The sequence below is a fragment of the Lepidothrix coronata genome, unplaced genomic scaffold, assembly GCF_001604755.1.
Source record: "Lepidothrix coronata isolate B3197 unplaced genomic scaffold, Lepidothrix_coronata-1.0 Scaffold42, whole genome shotgun sequence".
NCBI classification, from domain to species: Eukaryota; Metazoa; Chordata; class Aves; order Passeriformes; family Pipridae; genus Lepidothrix; species Lepidothrix coronata.
Window position 1 is genome coordinate 2338487 of NW_016690222.1, and position 24320 is coordinate 2362806.

General features: G+C 34.6%; 1 protein-coding gene across 3 annotated transcripts in view; it reads right to left on the reverse strand.

The window, feature by feature from the left end:
• Positions 1 to 24320, reverse strand: part of PACRG (PARK2 coregulated) — a 227030-nt gene that overhangs the window by 107353 nt on the left and 95357 nt on the right. The window contains exon 4 of one of the 3 annotated variants that reach the window (XM_017813707.1): positions 17768 to 17839. The exons of the other annotated variants lie outside the window; for them this stretch is intronic. Coding sequence (XP_017669196.1) covers positions 17783 to 17839 — 57 coding nt within the window. The 3' untranslated portion in view covers positions 17768 to 17782. Of the gene's footprint in view, positions 1 to 17767; positions 17840 to 24320 lie in introns of those variants that run through there. 3 annotated transcript variants of the gene reach the window in all.

The window sequence follows — 24320 nt, forward strand, 5'->3', positions numbered from 1 at the left end:
TTCAATAACAAAAAATTTCATTTCAGAATATCAAACCCAAAACCTACTTGTGTCTGGGTAGAGATTCAATTAGTAAAATGTGTTTGTTTTTTTTTAAACTGGGAAGTGTTTCACAAGCCAAAACACCATTATCACACTACGCCTTTGGAGGGGGTGGGGAGAGGGTTAGAATGTATTCCTTATTTGGAAACCTTTCTCTGTATGAAAATTCTTTCAAAATTACAAACTATTTCCATGAAAATAATATACTTATATATGTCCCTAAATTTAGTTACATGTGTCACTCCCAGCTTCAGTTTAATACACATCCACATCAGATTACTGAATCAGGATTTGCAACTGTTTTGTTGCAAACACATATAGTAGAATGTCTCATTTATTTTCTTCCACTCTTCACTAATATCTCCTCTAACTGTATCCTACCAGTTATCTTTCTTCTCAAAGATATGATATTTCTGATACTCTAAGCAATTTTTTTCATCCGTTCTTTGCCCTTGAAACATGCTTTTTCTGTTTCAGATATAAAGAAGCTTCTGTGTTTATAAGCTTTTCAATGTTCTTCAGTGATAATAATTAGTCAAAAAAAAGATATTACCTTTATCTATCAACTCTGTATTATGGTTACATATTGCATATACATAAGAATGATATATCAACTTTAAGGTGAGTATGATTTCAGGGTTTAAAAACAACTCTGATTTTTACACATGGCACAAAGGCTTTATTATGCAAAAAACCTTTACAAAATATAAGTATGTCAAGCGGTAAATCATAAAGCATTTGTGTGTACTATTCCCTTCTCAATTAATTCCAAAGCCATAAATGATTGACAATCGGCATGGCTCTGAAAAGGATTCTGATTTCTAACTTATTCCCTAAGTGTCAGCTGTCCAAGCATACAGATAGTTTTTACTTAGTATTTTTTGCTCTATAATAACTCCCACAATATGGAAGCCAGAAATATTTTGCCTAACATTCTATAGTGTGAAACTCTTTCCTTCTGTGTTTACTATTTAGCTTTTAGAAGTGGCTATTATACAGCTGTTCAGAGAAAAATGTGATTTTTCTGTTTACGCCTACAAAATTCTTTTGTTTTTTATATCCACCCACAAAAAATGCTGATTAAACCTCAAATTCTTGGCACAACTTGTCCACATCTGAGAACAATGCTGCAAATATGGATTTTAAGAAGAAATCTCACAATAATTATTATGAACTTCTTTAATAGTGGTTTGTAAGTTGTGCAGACACAGCCTCTGAACTTACAGTAAATAGGCCAACTAATAAAAATTGATATATGATTACACAACAAAAGCAACTGTAGCATAACGAGTAAAATCTGTTTCATGAAACTTCCAGGCTCCTTAAGCATACTAAAAGCTGGCTAGGTGAAAAACAATATCCTGTTAATAATTGTTGCTTTATCGGTACATATAACTGTTGTACAAGATGGAAGGAAACCAATGGCAGTGTCACAGTTAATTTGTCCAGAAGAAAATCTTTTCCTACGAAGCAGCTCACAGTGAGAGGCAAGTCTGCTGAGATAATGAAAAATTAGATAAAGGTTCTAGGTTGACAATAGTAAAATAAGATTTGTGGCTAATCTGCCTGCTAGATGAAGAAAGTAAACTATTTGAGAGAACTTAAGGGATAGAAGAAGTTTGACAGTAATGATATCATTGGTCTTCCTTAAAAATCTTATTTAAAATAATCAAGTAAACTATAAGGCAAACCTGAGTTTTAGAAGGTAGTGTTTGAGCTACATAACCAATTTAATTTTCCATCTCATTTCACACAAATGATTACATAATACTATGTCTTTGATATGATTATCCAAAAATTGGATTTGATCCTCTAGAAACATTATATCTAACTGTGTATCCACTCACTTAATGTCTTTCTCCAAGGTATTAAAATTCAGTATAGTAAAAAACCTCTGGAATTGTTGGCTTGATAAGGACAAATAGGAGTTTTGTAAGGATTTCAGAGATTTTGTATGGAGCATTTGGTAAAATAATAGCTCCCTTTAAGCTTATTTTCATCTCTATTTTGTAAGTTAATGGAAAGAGAAAATCAGAAACATTCTTGAGCAATCTCTGTTTTAAACTTCCTTTACAATTTTTCTTCCAGATTTCTTTCAACCTTCTTTTAAGCTTGCTTTTCTTTTTCCTTCCAACATCCTCCATCCACAGTCAAGATGAAGCCCTAACAGAAATCTTTTAACTCAGTCAAACGGTATTTAGAGCTTTTTTTAACATATTCTGTAGATATTTAAATTTCCCACAAGAAGTTAAATAACATAAGAAAATATTAGCTTCCTATGGATCAATTAAGAGAAGCAATAACAAGACATGTCTTTGGAATGTTACTGTACTGGCTATCTGAATTCAGCTTTGAAATAACTCCTCATGTAAAAATAAAAATCAAAAATTCAAAATACAGAAATGTTACATAGATAATAATTTTGAATTTACTGCATTCCCTACTTCCTTCATGTTAGTTACAAGAGTAAAGCTGTCATCGTTTTGCCAACATGTCAACAAATGGTTGTGATTTCAAATGAAGTTGGGACATGGTAACACAGGTCTGAAAACACCAAAGAGGAGTATAATGTGGAAAGGTTGCCAACTACAATGCATATCTTAAAGTAATGTAGTTCCAGACTCTCTTCTCATTCTAATTTTAGAGGCCTACAATTCATTATGATTTTCTAGCTATTATTCCTATCTGCACAACGAGGTTCTTTCTACTCCTAGATCCAAAACGAAGCAATACAACTCTCTATCCCTGCAGACTAGTTGCCTCTCTCCCTCATTTTTCTACTGCTTTCTCTCAGCTGACATTGCTGCCTAATCCATGTGAATTCTTTTCAAATTATGGGGAAACACTCATAATAAAGTACAGACACTTATTTTTACATATGAATTAGAACTATGACTGAAACAGAAATGGTTTAACCAAAATTATTTGGCAATATGGCAAACCCAGTGCATTCTTAATTCACTTGTAAGCAACAATGGCTAGAACTGGATATGATCAAGACCTCTTTAATGTTATTGAAAGACAAATACTCAAATTTATGTCAGTACAGCAGACTTACTCAATAGATACTATTTGCAGAAAAACTGCTACTAGCAATCGTGATGGTTCTGCATATGGGTCATGGTCCCAACCCAGCCAGTAGCCAAGCCCCATGCAGCCATTCGCTCACTCCCCCACCAGCAGGATCAGGGAGACAATCATAAAGGTAAAATCTGGAGAACTCATGGGTTGAGATAAAGACAGTTTAATAGGTAAAGCAAAAGCTGTGCACACAAGCAAAGAAAAACAAGAAATTAATTCACTGTTTCCCATGGGCAGGCGTTCAGCCACCTCCAGGAGAGCAGGGCCCCATCCCATGTAATGGCAACTTGGGAAGACAAACACCATCACTCCAAATGTCCCCCTCTTCCTCCTTCTCCTTTTTTAAGATGAAGATCACATTAGATTATCTTAGTTAACTGATTTCCAAAAAAGCATGTAAAATATGCTATTCTTTCAATATGGCAAATACCTGTAGACTACACTTCAAGGACTGCTTTCTTTCAATTGATGGGAAGCATTATAAATATAAAATGAGACACCTGAGAAACCATGACTCTGACAAATGTGGAACGTACTTGCGAATTGTTTGTGTGAAGCAAACAATGGACCACAAGATAACCTCAGTGGCAGACAAAAGTATTTCTAGTACTTCAGAACGTATGCTTGTCGAGTTACATTATTCTTGCTGTTCAAAGGCTTCCTGACACATTTTCAGACACACCTCATTGCTTTTTTCTTTACATGATTTATTAATATGTAATGGGTGAATGGGAATTAACGTCTCCTCTGGGGTCCATAGCCCATGGTAGATTAAGTTCCAATCTCAGCCGCAGCATCCAAGAAATGCCCCACAGGTGCACTTAGGCATCAGCAAGAAGTAGAGGATAAGCTCTGTTCCTTCACCACAAACACACACAGAATTATCATGGTGAAGAAGAAACATTCAATTTTGCAGACACTTTATCAGACACCAATGGACAGCTCTTCTCTGAAAAGGAAAACAAAGACAGTAAGACTGTTCAAAGCAACAGGAGGAGGCAAGGTAGAGGTTAATTCCTCTTCTCCAAGGAGAGTCTGAAGGTACAAGGACAATAAGGAGCTGGTTGCAAGACCCTCCCACTGCCTCCTGAGGAAGATATACTGATCTTCATTTACCTACTTTGTGCAGTATGGAGTTCATTTTAAACCTCATCAGAAGAGGAGTGAACCAGTTTGTTCATCCCCACAAAACACAAACAGTGCGGTATGTTAGTAAAGAACTAATTTAAAATTGCCTTTTAGGAAATAAATATTCTTTTGCTCAAAGAACGTCTGCTACAGTTTTAACAAGATGAACCCCAACACTCATGTTTAAACTTTTAAAGAATTGTGAAGGTAAATGAGAAAAGATTATCAACTGATTGTATCCCATTAGGAAAGCTAGTGGCCAGTAATTGTTTTCTTATTTTTTGGCATTCATTTCCTTTCCCTTTGCCAATTATTCATGCGAAGCTGTCTGTCGAATTAACTTGAAATTATTTGGTTTCAATAAAAAATAACACAAAGCACAAAAACTTGACATAAGTGCATTGGTACAACGGCACATATATAAAAGTGTCTTTGGGAAAACAACTCTCAGAAGATTTAATTTAATAATATACTATAATATACTATAAATAATATTTAATAATTTAATAAAATACCACAAAACCTTCTAAAATGTCATGCACAACTAGAATTGTCCATCCATCCAATTTTGAATGGATATAGTTTCCACACATAGTGAAAACTTTGCAGTTTTATGGCATTAGAAATTGTGTAAGCTTACAAAACATGTCATTAAACATTATCATTTGTCAATTATATTTTTTAAAAAACCATAATAGAAATTACAAAATCAAATTAGAATAGTGATTTTTCTCAACTAAGAGCATTCTATGATATAATTCCTTTCAGCTTCTGACTCTTGACATCTATCTCAAGGCAGGAAAGTGGGCAGAATCACCATAATAAATAGCATAAAATAGTGGTATTGTGCTGACTATCCCCAACAGAAAAGAAGAAGAGATATTCCTTCAACTGATTTTAGGTAAGTCTAATATCTTATGTTGGAAATGTTACACAATTTCAAAGTTCATCCAAACAGGGAATATTTGCATTTTACAACAAAAGCAGCAAATGTGTTTTTCTATGGGATTAAGCTATTTCTTTTTTCAGACCTTTCCCATTATTCCTTATTCTAAGCAAAGTTAAGGGGTTACTGACAGTTCCCTACAGGAATAGACATGTTGCTCACAAATTCCAAAAATATGTTGCCATGGGGGATTTCTGAGCATTGTCAGAGGAAAAAAAAATCCTACCTATTTTACACTTGTTCCAATCTGAAAATTTTTAGGTTGTATTGTGTATTTCTGGATTACATCACTATTAACCAAGGAAAACTGCACAAAACAGGAAGGAAGACATAGTCTATTAGTTAATTTCTTATTATACAGTTAACCTTATTGATTGCACACAGCATTTGGATAATTCTCTTAGTGAGAACGACCTACTGTTTACGTTGATTTTCTAAAAAGAATCTATACTTCTCAGAAGCATCATCCAATTGCTATATGCACAATGTCTCAGTGACTTTACTGGTTGTCTCATAAATTTCCTAAGAACTGAGAACCTAGTTTACCACACCAAAGTAAAGGTTTTATATATCTCTTGCTCTTATGAAACAAGCTTGCAGAACTCAGGGCAGAAATTTGTAGACTGTACTTTGCAGATTCAGCTTGTTGAAAGCAATCTAAGGCACAGTTTAAAGTTAACAAAATAATAGATAAAGGATATCTGGCTTTGTAGATATAGAATTAGGATTTCAAAATGCTTTCAATAGAGTCCTTTTCATGAGATTATTAAGTTAGTAGCCAGAGAAGGCAAAATGAAGTTCTTTCATGAATTAAAAGCTGGTTACAGTCTAAGCAGCAAAAAAGCTAATGGTGGAATACCCTGGGGATTAGCAGAAATGGTGCTACTTAGTATATTATCACAAGTCACAACAATTTTAAATTAAAAGTGTTACTCAGAATGATAGCTGTTATGGAATATTGCAAAGACTTGAAATTGGCTGATAAAATGAAATGATTTACCAATATGGGGAAAGAAGAATTCAAGATAGAAAATAAAAAGTATGAATTATTTTGCAACTTATAATGTTGCAGTTTCTGGTAATTGCATTGATTAATATTAAGGCCTATACGCAAATATATATGAAACACTGGTCTACTTAGGAATTCTTGACTGGAGCTAAATAAAAGTTTCTGCTCACTGCTTAGAATTATCCAAGCTGTCACAACAAGGAGTACTCCTTGTAGAAGGTTGATGGGCAACTTCACCTAAGTTTGGATGAATTTAAGGTTGCTACTTTTGGTTATACTCCTTCCATGATCGATCCAATGGACACACAGAAGCTGAGATCTAATATTTTAAATGCATATAGTAAAATCGAAATTATTTTGTTTGTTTAATGAGTGATTCATTTCTCACAGCAAATTGTATTACATAAAATATGGCAAAGCAAATGATTACTGTCAGTACATTTGCTGAACTTACTACTAAAAGCAAATCAACACAACAGTATAAGTTTAAAATTCAAAACACTGACATCTAGTCAGTTCCTTGCCAGACCTAAACTAATCCATTTTAAAAGTCAAGTCACAAATCAAGTAAGATGCACAAACTATTGGTCATTCCTTTATTTCCTAAAAGCCCTAGCCTAGGGCTCCCAACTGATCTTTATTTTACAGTTATTTAGCTTAATTAAGGAACAAAAGTAAAACACGTAAAAGTGACCCAATCACTCAGGACTTCTAATTGTATATCTCTAGAGGTAACATTTTGCTCATTATGAGCATTTTAATGGTATTTCATATGGAATAGTATTAAATCAATATTTAATCTGACCTATCTTGTGGCTTCTTCAGAGCCACAGGAACAAGATTAAGCTCTGTACTGACCAACAGGATTTCTTCAAGAGGGAAACTGGTTAAACCCTTACTGTTGTTTAAGACCCAGGTATTTTCAGGAAGCGTCAAGAAGCTGCATATGTTGACAAAATAATTGCATAACTGAGTGTCTTTTGGGTGACAATTCTTGAAAGTCTTTCCCCAGCTTTTAAATGATATATCCATTTATGAATCTGTTCACCAGCACAATAGGCTTGTTTGGTTCAATTTCCCATGTATGAAAATGACATTTCTCCCCATGAAAGAGCAAAGTCCGAACATTTCCAGATAACCATCCAGAATCCAGAACGATACTATAACACAGTGGGACAGTTGCCATGAATGCTATATATCTAGCCCAGAAAGTTTTGTATCTTACGAACAAAGAAGTTATGCAATTGATTCCTCACAAAACAAGTTGGAGAAAACAGGGCTACAATGTGACAATCTTCCCTAACTTAGAGGAAAACCAAAACATTCTCACGGCTTCCAAGTGTGTCTGAGAAGGAGCATGGACCAAGAGCAGTTTTGGAGCAGAGGACTGTTTAAAAAGATGAGTTCAACCACCAGAAATCCTTTGTCCCACGGCCTCTGAGAGTCCTGGAAGATGGCTCTGAAGCTATTTCACATTTTTCAGCCATGGTCTGGTAGAATGAAATACCTGAGACAATCACAGAATCATAGAATCACAGAATGGACCAGGTTGGAAAAGACCTCCAAGATCATCAAGTCTAACCCTTGATCCAACACCCGTGGTTACTAGCAATGCTGAAAGGTCCCCAAAGGTAAGCTGCAGACAGGTGAATCAAATACTAAATGAACCAATTCCAGACATTGACAAAGCCCAGAAATGGAAGGGAATACTGCACCATCTGCTGGCTGACACCAGCAGAAGGTGTTCTCTCTATTTCAAGAGCGAACTATAAAACAAGATAGGCAGGATTTACTGCAAATTTTAAGGTCAGATTTTGAAACAGACTGGGTTAACACAGAAAAGTTAAAACCCTCCCCTTATGAAAATCCATGTTATTTCAAAGAATTCAAAATTCAAGACTAATTTTCAGACCTGGTAACTGACAGCATGACTAACAGTTGTTTGCATGAACTATATCCATGCTTAAAACCAAAACAAGGCATGAGTCATTCTCTGAGTCCAACGCATAGTTGTGTGGAAGAGAGAATTTCTGTACAGCTGCACTCTTTGATGTAAAAACAGGATGGTTGCCTTTAAATGGTATACTGTGAATAGTCTTGGTAGTTGCTTCTCCTGAATCATGGATGAGCGTTATTTCAGCAAATAAGCCGTAGACAAAATCATAGTACAGACTGTGCTATCTGTGTACTTAAACTGTGCTGTGTCAATGCTAAAGGCTGTACTATCACATGATCCTGTTAGTTTTCTAGGAAAAATGTGGAAGTTGGCATGACTTACACAAACCTAGGTAGACTGAAGAGCAGAAATACATTTGCAAAAATAAATCAACAGAAGTCGCCCGGCATAACTTATAAATATTATATTAAATATATCAAAGCATATATGAGAAAAATGTTTGGTGCAGATGCATCAATCAAGACCATAAAGTGAGTTGATTAGACAGTATTGCTCTCAAAAAGTCAAAAATAAACCCAGCTTTAGGAGGAGATTATAGTCGTTTGTGGCATCTGACATGGGTGTCTGTGAAATGAGTCACTGAACATAACTGTTACACTGATGGTGTCACGAAAATGGCATTTAACAGTTGGAAAGAAGTCTTCAGATGACTTTCAGTCAATATACCCATATGACCTCTGATGATTTTTTTTAAATAATATGTTTTCAACAAATCCAACATAAACAAATACTGAAATAATTAATTGCTTCTTTGTGGCATATTCATTTACCTGTGATAATTTATGTAGCTACAGTCATTTGGATTTCTGCGCAAAATGCCACTCCAGCCTAAACAGAAGTTTTCTTCATGTCTTGGATACAATGTTAGTGCTATGATAACTGAGTACACTCATAGCAACCAGCAACCACGTAATTCAAAAGATCTTTCTCAGTTTGGTACTCATAATAGATCCACTTCGGTATGAGAAAATTCTGATTGCTTTATTAAGCATTTATTTACTCCTTTAAGAAAACCTTTTTCCAAACAGTATTCGTTCCACAAAGATAGACAAAGTCTCCAGAAGGAAGGAGTAGTTTTGGTGAAATCCGGATGGAAAATATTAAAATGTACTACATTACTCAAGGCTTTATTTTGTTGCATTAGAAAAATAACAGACAAAATTTCTGAAATTTAAAAAATAAAACATCTTTATAATGTTGATAAATCCAATGGTGATTTGCCTAAGTTCAAGTAAAATTTCTACGGGTAAAATGTGTTTTATGACTTAGCAACTGAATAAGTTGGTAAAGGATTATTTTAATTAAAACTATGACTAGCAACCCTGCTTCAAATGTCAGAATATGGGTCTTTTTACTCTTTGGCACAATACATTTTATGTTCTTTTATTGTACTTCTTTTGTTTCAATGCTAAATTTATCTTGAAAATTCACATGCCCTGTAATGTTGAAAATATATAGTTTTGAAGGTTTTTAATTTCTTGTTAATGGAGTCTATATTATTGAGTCTAGATAAATTGAAGAAGGAAAAATTAAAACATTGTCTTGGTGTATTTTTCTATTTTAATGGTGCTCTTTAATTCTTGAAACAACAAAGATACAATACCAAATTATTTTCCAAAGATCCCAAAATCTTTCTTACATTGTGTGGATCTACTTTGCAGGTATATTTATAGTCCTTATGGAAATCAGTAAAATACTCTTTTAAAAATATATACACTTAAGGTCTGAACATACTGTAGATATTGTGACTGGTTGCCTATATAAAATCCTACCATATAAATAGACAATGAAGATAAGACAATAATATTTTGAATATATATAAATATTTTTAATTAGTATAGCAAGCCTAAAAATTTTTCCAATAAACTTCTTTCAAAATCAGAAGCCATTAAGAGATCAGCTAAATCTTGCATTCTCAGATCAAAATGAGATTTCTCCACATTACAAAAAAGGGGGGTCATGTTTACCAAGGTTATTTAGTATGCTACTATTCTGCCACAGCAATGCTTTAAATCTTAGCCATCCAGCATACTAACTCAAGGACTTTCTTCAGGCTAGATGAAAATGATGGGAAAGGACAAACTACTACAGAGGCTCAGATAAATAACTACAGTTGACTGCGGTAATGATAGTTCTGGATGATTTTTTTATTTTCTTTTAAGGTAATAAAAACTATAAATCAAAGACAAAGTCGTGGAAAGTAAATTGAACTTAAATAAAATAGCTATCAGTTAAATAAAGTAAAATAAGTAGGAATAAAACGGTTCCTAGCTTTAATATCTTTACAAGTCTCAAGAAGTACATTATAGAAAATCCTGTATCACACAGTCCAGTAAGTTGGAGCATATTTCACAGGATCATTGCCTAGTTCTTTGTCTTTTCTATTCAGTTTATAAGTGAAAGACAAACTGTGCCTTTCAGTGTGTTGCAATCTGATTTTGAAACAAACAGATTTTTATAATAATAGTTTTTTACTAGATGAAATGAGATCAGGTCACTGGATTTTCAAACTGTCTTTAAAAAAATACAGTGAGGAGGTCAACACATCATGTTGCATGTGTCTCTAAGTTATAATATTGATATGCATCCTAGGTATGCATCTTTATAAGATTTTTGATTGATACTTCTAAGAATTTTGTGTTAAAGAAAGGTTCCAGATTCACATGGAATGCTGTTCTGTTTCAACATTGACCAAAAGAATAAATGGCAACAACTTATGCACAAAATACTTGAGAAATCATGTCTATACAAATGGGTTTTTTTTCCTTTCCCAACACTTTGTTGGCCATATCTATATTCATTCACAGTTAAATAGCATAGATAAATAAGTAATGCCAGTAAATTGGACGTAAAAGTTAAATGGACTAAAACCAATGTCAAATATAAATGTAAGATTACAAGCTTAAAAAATACCTACTTGGTTTCCAGGTTATATGAAATACAACTGCTTTACAGAGGGAGAAGGGAAGTTAATGCAGGTAAAATAAACCACTGTCTTCGATTTGGTTTATGTTGTTTTGTGTGTAAGTCCTACATTGGACTAGTTTGCCGTATCGATACTCATATTTGATTTATGGTTGATATGGTTTTATGCCCAATTAATAGTCATGTTCTCAGCTCTAAGTTCCTACATGTTTTTTGTTGGTTAACAGGGCTGTAGAGTTTGGAGTAACCATATTAACACAACCATTCCTGTGCAGTCTCTAAAGGGAAAAGAAAGTAACTTTGAAAAGCAGAGACCAACAACTAAGATCTGGTCCTTATCCATTTAAGTAATTTTTCTCAAATAGAAGTATATAGAAGTCATTAAATCCTAACTGTGTAGGATTTATCCATGCAAAGTAAATGGAGGGTGCCCTTTGAGAAAAATAAAGTTAATGATGATGGTAAAGACCTCTGATGAGCAAGGTAGGATCATTGAAACCAGCAGAAAATCTCACTGCTATAGAGACAGATTCTAATGAACAGATAAAAAAGGTCTCAGGATGGAAGTAAACAATCAAAGTTGGCTAAGAAATTAGAATTTTTATTTAAATACTGGGATATCCTAGATAGGTTTTGATACAGGAATTCCGTGGGAAAGTCGAACTTCCTAAAAATAGATGAAAATGCAAAAGAATTTGTTGATAGAGTTGTGTTAAATGTGGGCACTGATGGCATCATCAAGTGTAAAAGCTTCACAGATACTAGCTTTATGAATACCTCTTAATCAAACTACAGTCTGAATAAAATGCAGTATAGTCAGACTTGGAAGAAATATGTTAAAAATATTCTTTGGAGAAATAGTTCAAAGGCATTACATAATATAAATATATTAAAAATATAAATAGAGTCGCTAATGCAATGGGGATCTCAGTTTTTAGAAACCTCAGTATACAATGGTCTGACAATGAAGAAATTCCTTGTTTTTTCTTCCACAGACCTACTATTTCCTTAGCAATCACTATAACATGGTGTTTGCTATGCAGTATACTGTAGCCTTAGCAATCTTACTAGGAATTCTGCACTTATTTTAGAGAAAGGGGAAAAAAAAAGGAATAAAAAGCAGACAGACTACCAGGGACTGAGTTCCAAATTGGTAGCACTTAGGCTTTAATTGCTCAAGTTATTCCACTGTCTCCTTAACTACCAAAATAGTGCTATATAACACAAAAAAATGCAAATTTTGATCTGTGTTTTAAACCACTATACAAATATTTATAATGCCGGTGTATTTTATTGAAAAGTAATCAAATCTTTTGCATAGGTGTATCAATTTTTACATTGCTGTAATGATATTTCAGTGACTTAATTTGCTGTCTGGGAGATGCAGTGAAATAAGGGGGTGTGTCAATGACTTTTCTACATGAAACTCTCTTTGGACTAAGATGAGGCATTTTCCCAAATCACTACATTAGCATTGTTTTTATTGTCTCAGCATTGGGGCAGGAAATTAATTTTGCTTTGTAACAAGCTAAAACCAAAAGCTTGTCACTACAATTTTCTCGTTTTGGAAGTATGCTTTATGTGTCAGTGACGGCTTACTTGCCACCCTACTGCAATACGCTTCCAGGCTGCTTTCATGATCAGTTGGGATTGAAATGTACTATAAAGGTTAATATAAATACACATTTTTATGCAATGTAATATAAATCCAAAAAGTGGAATAATAGAAAAGGATGAAAATGGAATCTGATAAAGATTTATATTAATATCTGTCAAATGGGCTGTGGAATATAAATTCGAAAACAGGGTGCAAACACACTGCTGGAACTACGGAAAACCTATAACAATATTCTTTTTTATTACTTCCCATACATATCAGTTATGCCTAACAATACCTCAAGAGGCACACAATTAACCAAGTTTCTTCAGGAATCCAAGGAAGTTTTAAGTGGGTATAACTCAAAATCTTCTTAATTTTCAGAAGAGTAACAAATGTTTTCATTATTCCAAATTTTATTTGATAGACCATTCAGTGGCTGCTACAGTACTTACAGCTTTGTTCCTATGGTATGAAATTCAGTAAGATCAATTAAACCTTATAACAACTTCATCTAATCACACCAGACAAGCATTCAAGATGATTATTCTCATAAAATAATGAACACTAAAAATAATTTAACATATTGAGATTTAAGTGATCATAATTAACTTTCAGACTTAATACTCTGTTAAGACTGATGTTTCTGTTTTTATCTGCCACGGTATTATCATTATAACAAAAGATGTCTACTTGAGAACACTCAAAGAGACCAAAATAAGATCTTTAATATTTAGATACCAACAGTTTCCAGTGTAAAACATTCTATTTCATTTTAATAACTGAAAATTATCTCATATGTAAGGTCTGGAATTTCAATGGAGAATTAAGGACATGATATTAGGGCAATTCTCTATGGGAACTGGAGACAGAAGTTGTGGTTTGGTTTTACGGTTTTGTGTTTTTGTTTTTTTTTTTTATAACTGAGCCACTAGTTCAAACTTCAAATCATCTGTGCAAATTCAATTGATGTCCCCAGTTCATCATCACAAGTAAAGTGAGCTTGTCTTGGCAGTCAAGGGATGGTAAGTATTAACCTATCATTTCAGAGAATGAATTTACTTTCATTTCAGAATGTCTCCATTTCATGTCTCCATTTCAGAATGCTTAGTGAGTTTGGTGCACACTATAACCCCAAAGTCTGTTATTTGTGCACGAGTTCTGCAAAGAGGAAGGAGACAGTTGAAAATGGAAACAGATAAAAGTGCTAATGGTTAGCAGGTTTAAAAAATAGAGAAATGTAAATCTGCCATTCTAAGTCAGAGCACCAAACCAGCTCAAATCCCATAATGGCTAATACTGACATGTCAGTAGAATGAGCAAAAAATGCCTGTTAAAAGCTTGGTTTTCTCCCACACGGATGAATGAAGCTTATAAGCAGGATGTGTGTATCAATCAAATTTTTAAAATTTTATTTAACCAACAACAAAACTCTGACTCTCGAGATGAATAATTTCTTAGCCTGAGTGGTTTCCTGTAAGAATACTTTTCATTGTATGAGGATTTCTTATGCATTGTATAATCAACATTTGATCTTTTCTTAATTTCGCACTTGTAAGAATTGCAGTTTTTCTCCACTTTTCAGAAGTATTTTGTCTGCCAGTGGAGTCTGCCCTCAAATGAAACAAGAAAGAAACTTCAGGCCTGTGGCAGGAATACCTAATCCTTCCATTTCTTATCACCAGCCAAACATAAGTGCTAAGGCCTGTCAGTGACCACAGTTGCTGTGACCAAGGTGTGGTTTAAACGGCATCTGAAACAAGAACAACTTGCAGCTCCTCAGCACTGGATGATTCTTGGCTACTTCAAGACTGCATGTAAGGGAGAAAGTATGAGAACATGTACCATTTCCTCTCTCAACTTCTGTCCTCTTTTGGAGGAAAAAGCACCCAGCCAGGGAGGATGGAAAGCATTCCCTGTAAAGCCAAGCCCTTCAGTGTCCCAGGATATACTGTGGCAAGCACCTATTTCATAGTTCAGAAATAAACTAAGATTCTACCATCATATTCATGATGGTTTGGTTTTGTGACCAGAGAAGTCTATGGAAATCCCAGTTGATTGGTCAGAACCCAAGTCCTCAGTTTATTCCAAAGGCTCATTAGTTACAATAATTTTTAAATAATGGATTATTATCATGTATTATCAAACTCATGAAATATACTAATGTACCAATTTCATGGTACAAAGGAGACAATTTGTCATTACCACTACCTCCATCATGGTTCAGTCCGGGATCTTTTACTGCAAACAGATATGGTGTCCAATAACTTTCATTTTGAGAGCCCTCACACTCTTTGTGAGACCAGAACAATAACAACCCACATTCCATCTTCCTCTGTGGCAAAACTGCCTGAGTAGGACTGGCTATATTAGTAAGAACTAGTCTTTTGGAATCATTTAGCCAGGTCTAAGTTTTCACATACAAAGCTTAACACCTGTTTCTTAACTAAATTCTTCATGGAATTAACACATTAACAAGTACATTTACTCATTTGAATGAGAAGAGAAAATTCTTGAACAACTTACCTTTCAGAAGATAACAGGTAAGAATATTGAAATTGAAGTTACTTGTATTATTCTATGTTTTCTTCACTTATGTTTTCCTTGACTATCTTATTTCCTAGAGATTCTTGGAATGACAATTCTAAGACTTCAAAAATAGCTCTTCCTATGTCACAGTGCCTTAAGCTCCAAACAGCATTATTTTATCATTTTATCGTGGTATCAGAAGTATCCTAACTACCATGCTTAGGTGGTTAAAAAAAAAATAAAATCAAGGATTACTAAACAGTACATCTGGAGGCAAAACCAGTTGCCACTTCTCCATGTAACTTCAGCCAAATGCATGCCAAATAACTTCTATAACGAGAAACACTTTAAACTGACCTCTTTGTAACCTTATGAGCTCCTCACATACAAGCCTGTGCTTACCTTACAAAATGTGTTTATCATTTTGGGAAAAAAAAGTATTTCTTGCTGTCATGCCAGACTTATTCACTGCAATCACACTAACAGCTCAGTTTTGAATTCAGACTTCCTGTCACCTTCAATATGCAAAAACACTGCTGTTCAGCCATAACACACAGTAAGGAAGATATACACTAGAAAAACAAACAAACAAACAAAATCCAACCCCACAAAACAGAAAAGGGGAATTAACAAACTATTTGTTTGGTAGTCGGGTAGATTATATATTACAGACAGCAAACAAAGCCATACTTAATCCGTAAGTTTGCAAACAAAACTAAAAATAACTGTAGCATCTAAATACACGGAAGGGTAAGTTATCAAAAAAAGCTTCTCATTAGTTGTCAGCTCAGAGTAACTTCAAAACTAGTTCCTGAGTATCCAGTAATATCTTTCTGACAACCTCCTTATCTCTTACAAGCTGTTGTGAGTGCTGAATCAAACCAGCATGTCATGAAAACTTCTAACAGTGTAAATCAAAGGAATCACATGCATCTCATGAGTTAATGCCTTCTTTTCAGATCATCACAAAAGGTCAAGTTTTTATAATGAAAAACAGACAGAAATCTACTTCTGTCACCTGAACCTGGGATGTGTGTGTTTGTTTGTTTGTTTTGTTCATTCGGTTGGGTTTTTCTACTATAAAACCATAGAAATATATGAGTATTTAAATATACAATTAAAAGCTTCAAACCTTTCTAACTGAATAGTGGTTTCAAATTTCCACATTTAAACATTAAATTTTGAAAGCAGTATTAAGAAATTAACTTTTACTAAGCTTCCATTTTCCATTTTTCATGTGACATATTATTACTATGTGCATTCACATCGGCTTTGTAAATATATTTACATTGACAGCTTCCTGAACACACTTGCCTCAACACAAGCTCAGGCTGTGAAGGTTTCAGAACACTTCAGAATTCAAGATAAAAAGTTATATATTTGTTTTTAAATATTCTGACTTATAGAAAAGTAGCTGGTAATATGTGAAAGTTTCATTTTATCTCTTTTTGTAGCTTTTAAATTTAACTGACCAGGAATATAGGTTTCCTGTTTTGTTTGTTTTTTCTTCTCTGCTTATATAGAGAAAGAGAACAAGTCATTGGACATTGGACAAAATCCCTCTGTAAGTCTAAGACCAATGTAACTTTTGCGTAATAATTATGGTACATTCCAGACTATACAAAACAAGACTGTGACACTGTGGAGCCCCTAAAAGCCCATGTCTATAAGTACGCTTATGTTTATATCTTCCTTTTTTTTTCAACAGTGAACAAAAGCAGAAGGCAAAGAAAGGAGTTCTGCCAAGATTTCCTGTGATGGTATAAAATAATCTTCAAATGGCACAGAGAGTAGGAAACCACTGCCATGAGCAAAGTGGAAAAAAACCCCCTGATTTGTTGAAGAAAAGTTTTACATCCTCAGCCCTTCAACCTCCCAAAAAACCTCCATTATCCGTGACACAGTTCTAGAAATGGCCCTAACCATTTATTCAGCCTGACCCAACCACTCACCAGGTCAAAAAGTATTTATCTTTAATTGATCTGTTCCCATATGAAATCAGAGAATCATTTTGGTTGGAAAATAGCCTTAAGAATATGGAGTCTAGAAAGATCTAGATATGAGCACCACAAATCTAGCTGACCAAATCATTAAAAAAAATCCTGATTTTTCAGGAACAGATTAATCAAAAAAATTTTATTCCACACACAGGGGATGCTAGCTGACTAGCATCAAACTGTTCATGCCTTCTGAGAGTTGATAGTCAGCATTAGTTTTTATGCCTTTGAAATTCAAGAGGTTTTAGAGAAAGATGCCAGCTTCAATGCTATCAGTAGAACTCCACACAAATGCTTTCATTCTTTGTGAATCTCATCTAATTTTTCCTTTAATTCACCTCTGTTTGAGATTTTAATCCATCTTAATAAAATTCTTCTAAAACTATTAGCATGCAGACAGCGAATGTGACAAGACAAAAAATCACATTATGAGATTAATACTTTCAAACATCAAACTCTCGAATGTCTGAAATTATTCTGAACATCTGAACAGCTGAAATAACCAGCTTTATTGTAAAATGTGATTCCCATACCAAACAAACAACACTGCTGATGATGTTAAAAAAAAATTCTATACCTTCAATATGAACTTGATAGTAAGACTTAAAGGGTTGAAGTAGTTTTCCTTCTAGAAAACAATCAAGTATTATCTTTTAATTTGTATTAACGATGTTTGAAAGATACTTCCTTATTCACTGAAGAATCTATATATCCATAATTTAATAAGACTTTTTGACTGATATAAAAAGAAATTTGTATAATTTGATCTTCTGTCATACAGGTCTGAGAAAAAAAAACCCAAAACATACAAAGGTAAAAACAACTTTCGCATTCGTAGTATTCTATACCTGCAGTTAGTGTGTCCTACAATGACAAATCCTAAAAGGCTTAAAAGAATCAATTAAAAACACACGTATCCATATGCTGCCTTCTTCAGTTGCTATTATGTTCAATAGTTTTAATAATTTTTTTAACTACAGTGAAGTTAAAGATCAGGACATAGAATGGATCTAGCCTCAGAAAAACTCTTATTTGTAAGCTATTTCCTACTGAGAAACTGTATGATCTCTGTGGAAGTAACAGCTTTTGTGAGCATCATTTTGGGCAGAGTATGTTTCATGTTGGTCTATGAATGAGGCAGGCCAGTTTTTGAAGGAGATTATCAACTTCTAGAAAAAAGGACAAAAACTCTGGGATATGTTCTATGCCAGAAAGCTGCTTCTACAGAGGAAGCTTGAAATTAAGCTTGTAGTGAAGAGTGAGAACTAAAAAAGCAGGAGTCATGATTTGAAGTTGTTTCTCATTGTTGAATTCCCCTACTGTCTAGGAAAGCAGGACTTTCTTGTAAATAAACAAAGTTCCATTGAAACATGAGCTCCACTAACACTTTTTCCTCCAAGCTGGAAAGATGTGCAAAACCTTTAACTCTAGTTAATCACTTTGGTGAGAACACACAACAAACAACTAACATGTCGAACTGTACGAGTTATTTTTGCATGACATGTAAATATCCTCAAAAAGGAACACAATAAGGATACTCATAAGCAAATGAAATTGCTCAGTGGTTATTTTAACAGTCATGTAACACCATACTGTCATGCCATATACTTATCAAAGGATTCATATAAATACAAGCTGAATAGATACAATAAATCTTTCAGTAAGAAGATACAAAACGCTCCTTTATACTAGGCACCATCTCCATTTTAAGTCAGCTTTTCTCTGTAGAGAAAATGTTTCTCCTGTCCAGTCAACCCACTGAAGCCTCCCATTGTTTTGGTGGTGCGGGTTTTTTTGTTGTTGCTTTTGTTTGTTTTTCTTTTTTTTTAATTTGCATTTCTAAGGTTTATGTAATGCAAAGCCCTACTTACTAATTCTGAAAACAACAACACAGGTTGACTTGTAACATTGCAATACCACAGAATAAATAACTGGAAAAGATGGACAAAACCAAGAAGTTTCCTCCTGCCAGTTTGAGAGGTAAACTTCAGTCATTCTACAGAACTAATCACTCAGTGCAGAATTATCCAGATCCAAGGCTAAACTCTGGTATAGGGGCAGGGGGTGGTAGGTGAAGGTTGATTGTTTTGGTTGGGGGCTTTTTTGTGGCCAAACAGCAACTGGAGTGAACCAGCATACACTTGAAAAGACCCTGACCAGAACAGGACCAATTTGGAAGTCTATGCCCTGGGCATAGGGAGATATCATCAAAAATTGTTAGCATATACAAGCACCCAACTGGTTCATTGACGGTGAATTGAACTTGGGCATGCAGGTCACAAGGGTTATAGAACTTGGTGCAGAATAGAAATAATTCCTTATGAAAAAGCAAGCACCTACTAAAAGAAGATGCAAACGTTTAGTGCTCTTTATATAAAGTACTCTGACAAGTTTAATGGAAAATGTGACACCGGTGCGGTTTACATGAATACTTAGAAAAGTAATATATTTGTTTTCCAAACAAAATAAATTTATTGTGGAGATCTAACTACTGAATATACTATGATTTATTACGTAGCAAGAACAGATACTGCTAGAATAACAATATTTTTTCCATCAGACACAGTAAAACATAATCTCCAAACCTGTTCTCATATGGAGCCATTTCTACCACAGAATTCATAAAAATGGTTTTGAAGATTGGTCCTCTGGAATTTGAGCAACAGCTTTGAACAGACAAGAAAGTAGGATGACCTTATTTTATTACTCCTTTATTTCATTCCTCCAAAAAATGATGCATTAATTCCAGGTTTTATTTTTGGTTCTTTACTAAGGTTTTGGGTCAAAAAAGGACCAGTATGTAATGAAATAATATCTTTAAAAATACAAATATACTTGGTGTTTGAGCAAATAAAAAGTCTTTGAATTTTGCTTCAACACTGCTTGGATAGCACAATGAGGGTCATTCTATCTTCATATTAACAGTACTTCAAATTTTCCCTAAAGAAACTAAAAAACTTTAATTTTCCATTGCCTGATGAGACAGTCCTAAGGAAATTCTCCAATGGAGTTTGTTTGGATTACTTCTGTTAGTACAGAATTTTGCACTACAGAATAAAAACTGCTTTTGCAATGACCTCAGTACAGAAGATGTCATCTCTCTCTTCCTGTTTGAACTTGAGTAATTGTTGTTCATTAGTGGGACGACAGAAGAAACAGAATAAGAGAACAGCAAGGGCAGTCAGTTAAACACTCATACAGTTCTAGGCAGGCAATGAGACAGACAACTTACATGTGAGGCTAAGCACCAGTCAGTGAAAAATCTGCAGGTGACACAAAATTTAGTACTCCTAATCACTGTCTGATTTCACACAATTCAAGTTGCTACACCAACTACGAAGAATTATTTAAAATCACTGAGAATATCCCATGATCAATATACTCTTTCATCTTTTACAGTTCTAGACTAATGAAATCGCATAATTTCAATTAGAAAAACATACAGCTAGCCTAATGATCTATTTTTTAGAAAATCACGATATTTTGCCTTCTCTGTTTTCATCCATGATATGGTCAAACTGATTTACTTTAGGGTTAATCTCTAAGTTCTATAAAAATCATCTGCTGTACTGATTCAGTCAGTTTTCAAGATTTTACTTGGCCTTCCTAGTGTTATTTTAGCCTTGTAATGTGGCTAATCATTGTGTTCTTAGTTTAGGCCTGCATCAACTTTGAAAGGGATAGATTAAGAACAAATACAAATAACAGAATAGAAGTGCATGTTCTCTAACATTAGGAAATGGGGAGTCTGTTGTAATCTTCACCCCATAAAAGACTTCTCTTTGCCTCTGCCACTCCAGACTTCCTTTTACTTTCCATGGTCTGAACTGCAAATCTCCTGTTTATAAGATGAATAATATAATGGTGTTTGAAAATGTACACAGCTTTAACATTTCAAAATTATATAATTGTTTAATCAGTTACTTATATTTATTTACTTAGTAAACAAATATTAGTGGTAATTTTAGATATACACACATAACTATATATAGAGAGGGTATCATTATCATCTGCAGTATTTATCTATTTGAGTGATAACAGGTTCTAAAATCACTCTGCATGAGCAATGGCCTTCTTCTTGAAGCTGACATATGAAAAGGATAACAACTGATGTGTTTACACACTTCTGCAAGTATGATTCCTGAAGATCAATTGAATTTTTCCATAAATATAATTTTGCAAGGCTGGTTTGTTCAGGAAATACACTCTGATCTCTAATGAACATGATCACTGATGAATAGTAATTGACTAACATTTTCTTGCCTCATAACACTCAACTCAGAATATTGTATCAAAGACCATACAGGCAGGAAAAAGCACTGACTGCGTCATACATGACTTTTTTGTGGCCAGGAGGTCAAGGGAGGTCATTCTGCCCCTCTACTCTGTTCTCCTGAGACCCCATCTGGAATACTGACTGTATCCAGCTCTGGGGTCCTCAGCACAGAAATACATCGACATGGTGCAGCAGGTCCAGAGAAGGGCTACCAATATGATCAGAGGGCTGGAGCACCTCTCCTACAAAGACAGTCTGAGAGAGCTGGGGTTGTTCATCCCAGAGAGAAGGCTCTGAGGAGACCTCATTGTGGCATTCCAGTACCTAAGAGGGACTTAAAAGAAAGACAGGGATGAACTTCTTTTGCAGGGCCTGTAGCAATAGGAGAAAGGGTAATGGTTTTAAAGTAGAGTAAGACTAGATGTAAGGGAGAAATTATTTATGATGAGGGAGGCGAGACACTGGAACAGGTTGCGAGACACTGGAACTCATCCACCGGAGAGGCGGTGGATGCCCAATCCCTAGAAACATTTAAGGTGAGGCTGGATGGAGCTCTGAGCAACCTGATCTAGTTGAAGATGTCCCTGCTCACTGCAGAGTGGGTTGGACTAGGTGACCTTAAAAGGTCCCTTCCAACCCAAACTATTCTATGATTCTATAATTTGGCAAGGGAACTCACTCAGGTTGGAAAAGTGCTTTTCATTCGCGATGAAAAACTCAAGCTTTAGCAAAGGTATAAAAATCACTGAATATCATAAACACCTTTCTCTTATTTGCAATGTACAAATTTTAGTTTAGTGCCAATCTAGTTGAATATGTACTTTCTTAGTCTGGGAAAAAGCTGCCACAAAAGACATACTTTGGAAATATCAAAGAAAGTGTTGTGGAGGAGATGAAACAAACCTGTATTAGACACTCCTCCTGCCACTATTTGTAACATGTTACTGAAGACTTAAGGGTGCAATAAATGCTAAGGACATGTAAAGTTATACTTCCTTAGAAAAGAAATTATTCATTATACCTCTTTCCTTAAAAAAAAAAAAAGAAAACAAACTCACAATCCTATGAATTTAGTTTTAAAAATATTAAACTCATTTCAGAAAATCATTAGATTGAAAAGTCAACATCTCAAAAAACACTGCATTCAATTGTCTGCACAGTGTTAAAGTCTCCCTTTGTATATCTGCACCACTGCATTCAACACTGTTTTTCAGACTTTAAACCTTACATTAAATGCAAAGAAAGAAAGTGCAAATGATCGGAATTTGAGTTGTTCAGGCAGCTGTAAGTCAGATACTTCCGGACTTTCAAGTTCTTAAAGCAACAACTCAAATAATGCTCTTCTAGCATAGCTGTCATGCATAAACCCATGGGATTACATTTTTAGTACCAGAAATTTTATTATCCATTATTTCATATTGTAGCAACTCATGAAGTTCTTTGATCATCTACATATGAAGAATGGACATTTTACTAAAAAGGACAAAATATGGTTATAAAAAAAGATCATGAAGGACCACTGCAATAAGTGTCATAAAATAGGAGTGATTTTGAATCATGAAATAGCCAATTATTTCTTTACATTAACTCTTTAAAACTTATATGAAGGATATTATGTGATTTTTTTTCTTGAGCTAAAAATTGCCAAGAAACTTATCTATGAGATCTGGCAGACAACCTTAACCACGGAACTGTTGTGACATAATAGTGAAGACTGTGAAGTATATTTTTGTCCTTTTTATACATTCTTTCCTTTAGAATAGCAGAGGGGAAGGGAAGGGAAAGGAAGGGAAGGGAAGGGAAGGGAAGGGAAGACTATTCCAGTGGAAGGGACCTATGATGACCATATAGTCCAACTGCCTGACCAATTTAGGGCTGAACGAAAACTAAAGCATGTTGTAAGGTCATTGTTCAAATGGCAGGCATCAATCACCTCTCCTGAGTTTGAGAGTTATGCAGTTCTTCATGTCTTTGTTTTTCCAACAGTGATGATACACTCCTGAGTTAATAGAAACTGAAAGGAAATTCTATTCCACTTAGTGATAATTGTAGTTTGTTGCATAAAGAAATTTTAACAAATGTGAAGGGCAAAGAGATTTTGAAACATTACTGTATTGATCTTCTTGTTCATCAAAGGACTTTTGGGAAGGGACATAACTCCCTGTACAGAAGCCTGTATTTGAAGCATGTCTTTGGTGTGCAGGAACGCAGCACTAGGGGCAAACACAGTAATTTTAATGCACAGATATGTGACATAATTTTATTTCGACCTTCAATAGTTGAGCCAGAAAAAAGGAAATATTACTCAGTATCAAATACCTAATATGTAACAGATATTAACCCTGGCAAGAGATATTGATTGTCTTAATTGATACAGATTCACAGAATCACAGAATGGTTGGGGCTGGAAGGGACCCGGGGAGTCCAACTCCGTTGCCAAGGCAGGGTCTCCTAGAGCAGGTTACACAGGAACATGGCCAGGTGGGTTTGGAATGTCTCCAGAGAGGGACACTCCGTGAACTTTCTGAGCAGCCTGTTCCAGTGCTCTGTCACCCTCAACGTAATGAAGTTCTTCCTCATGCTGAGGTGGAACTTCTTGTGTTTTCTTCAAGACTGAAGAACTGTTGAAAGGTTTGGAATAGGAGAAAAGAGGAGAATGAAGAAAAAAATGAACTTCTAATCACAGTATTTTCCAAAGAAAAAATTTCATTTTTTCTTTGTGATAGTACTCTCTAGGTACAGCTTAATAGTACAAGAATGAAACAGTTTTGATTATTTATGAAGTGAATTAAAGCTAGTTCTAATGCCACAGTGTAACACTCCAGGATTTCAC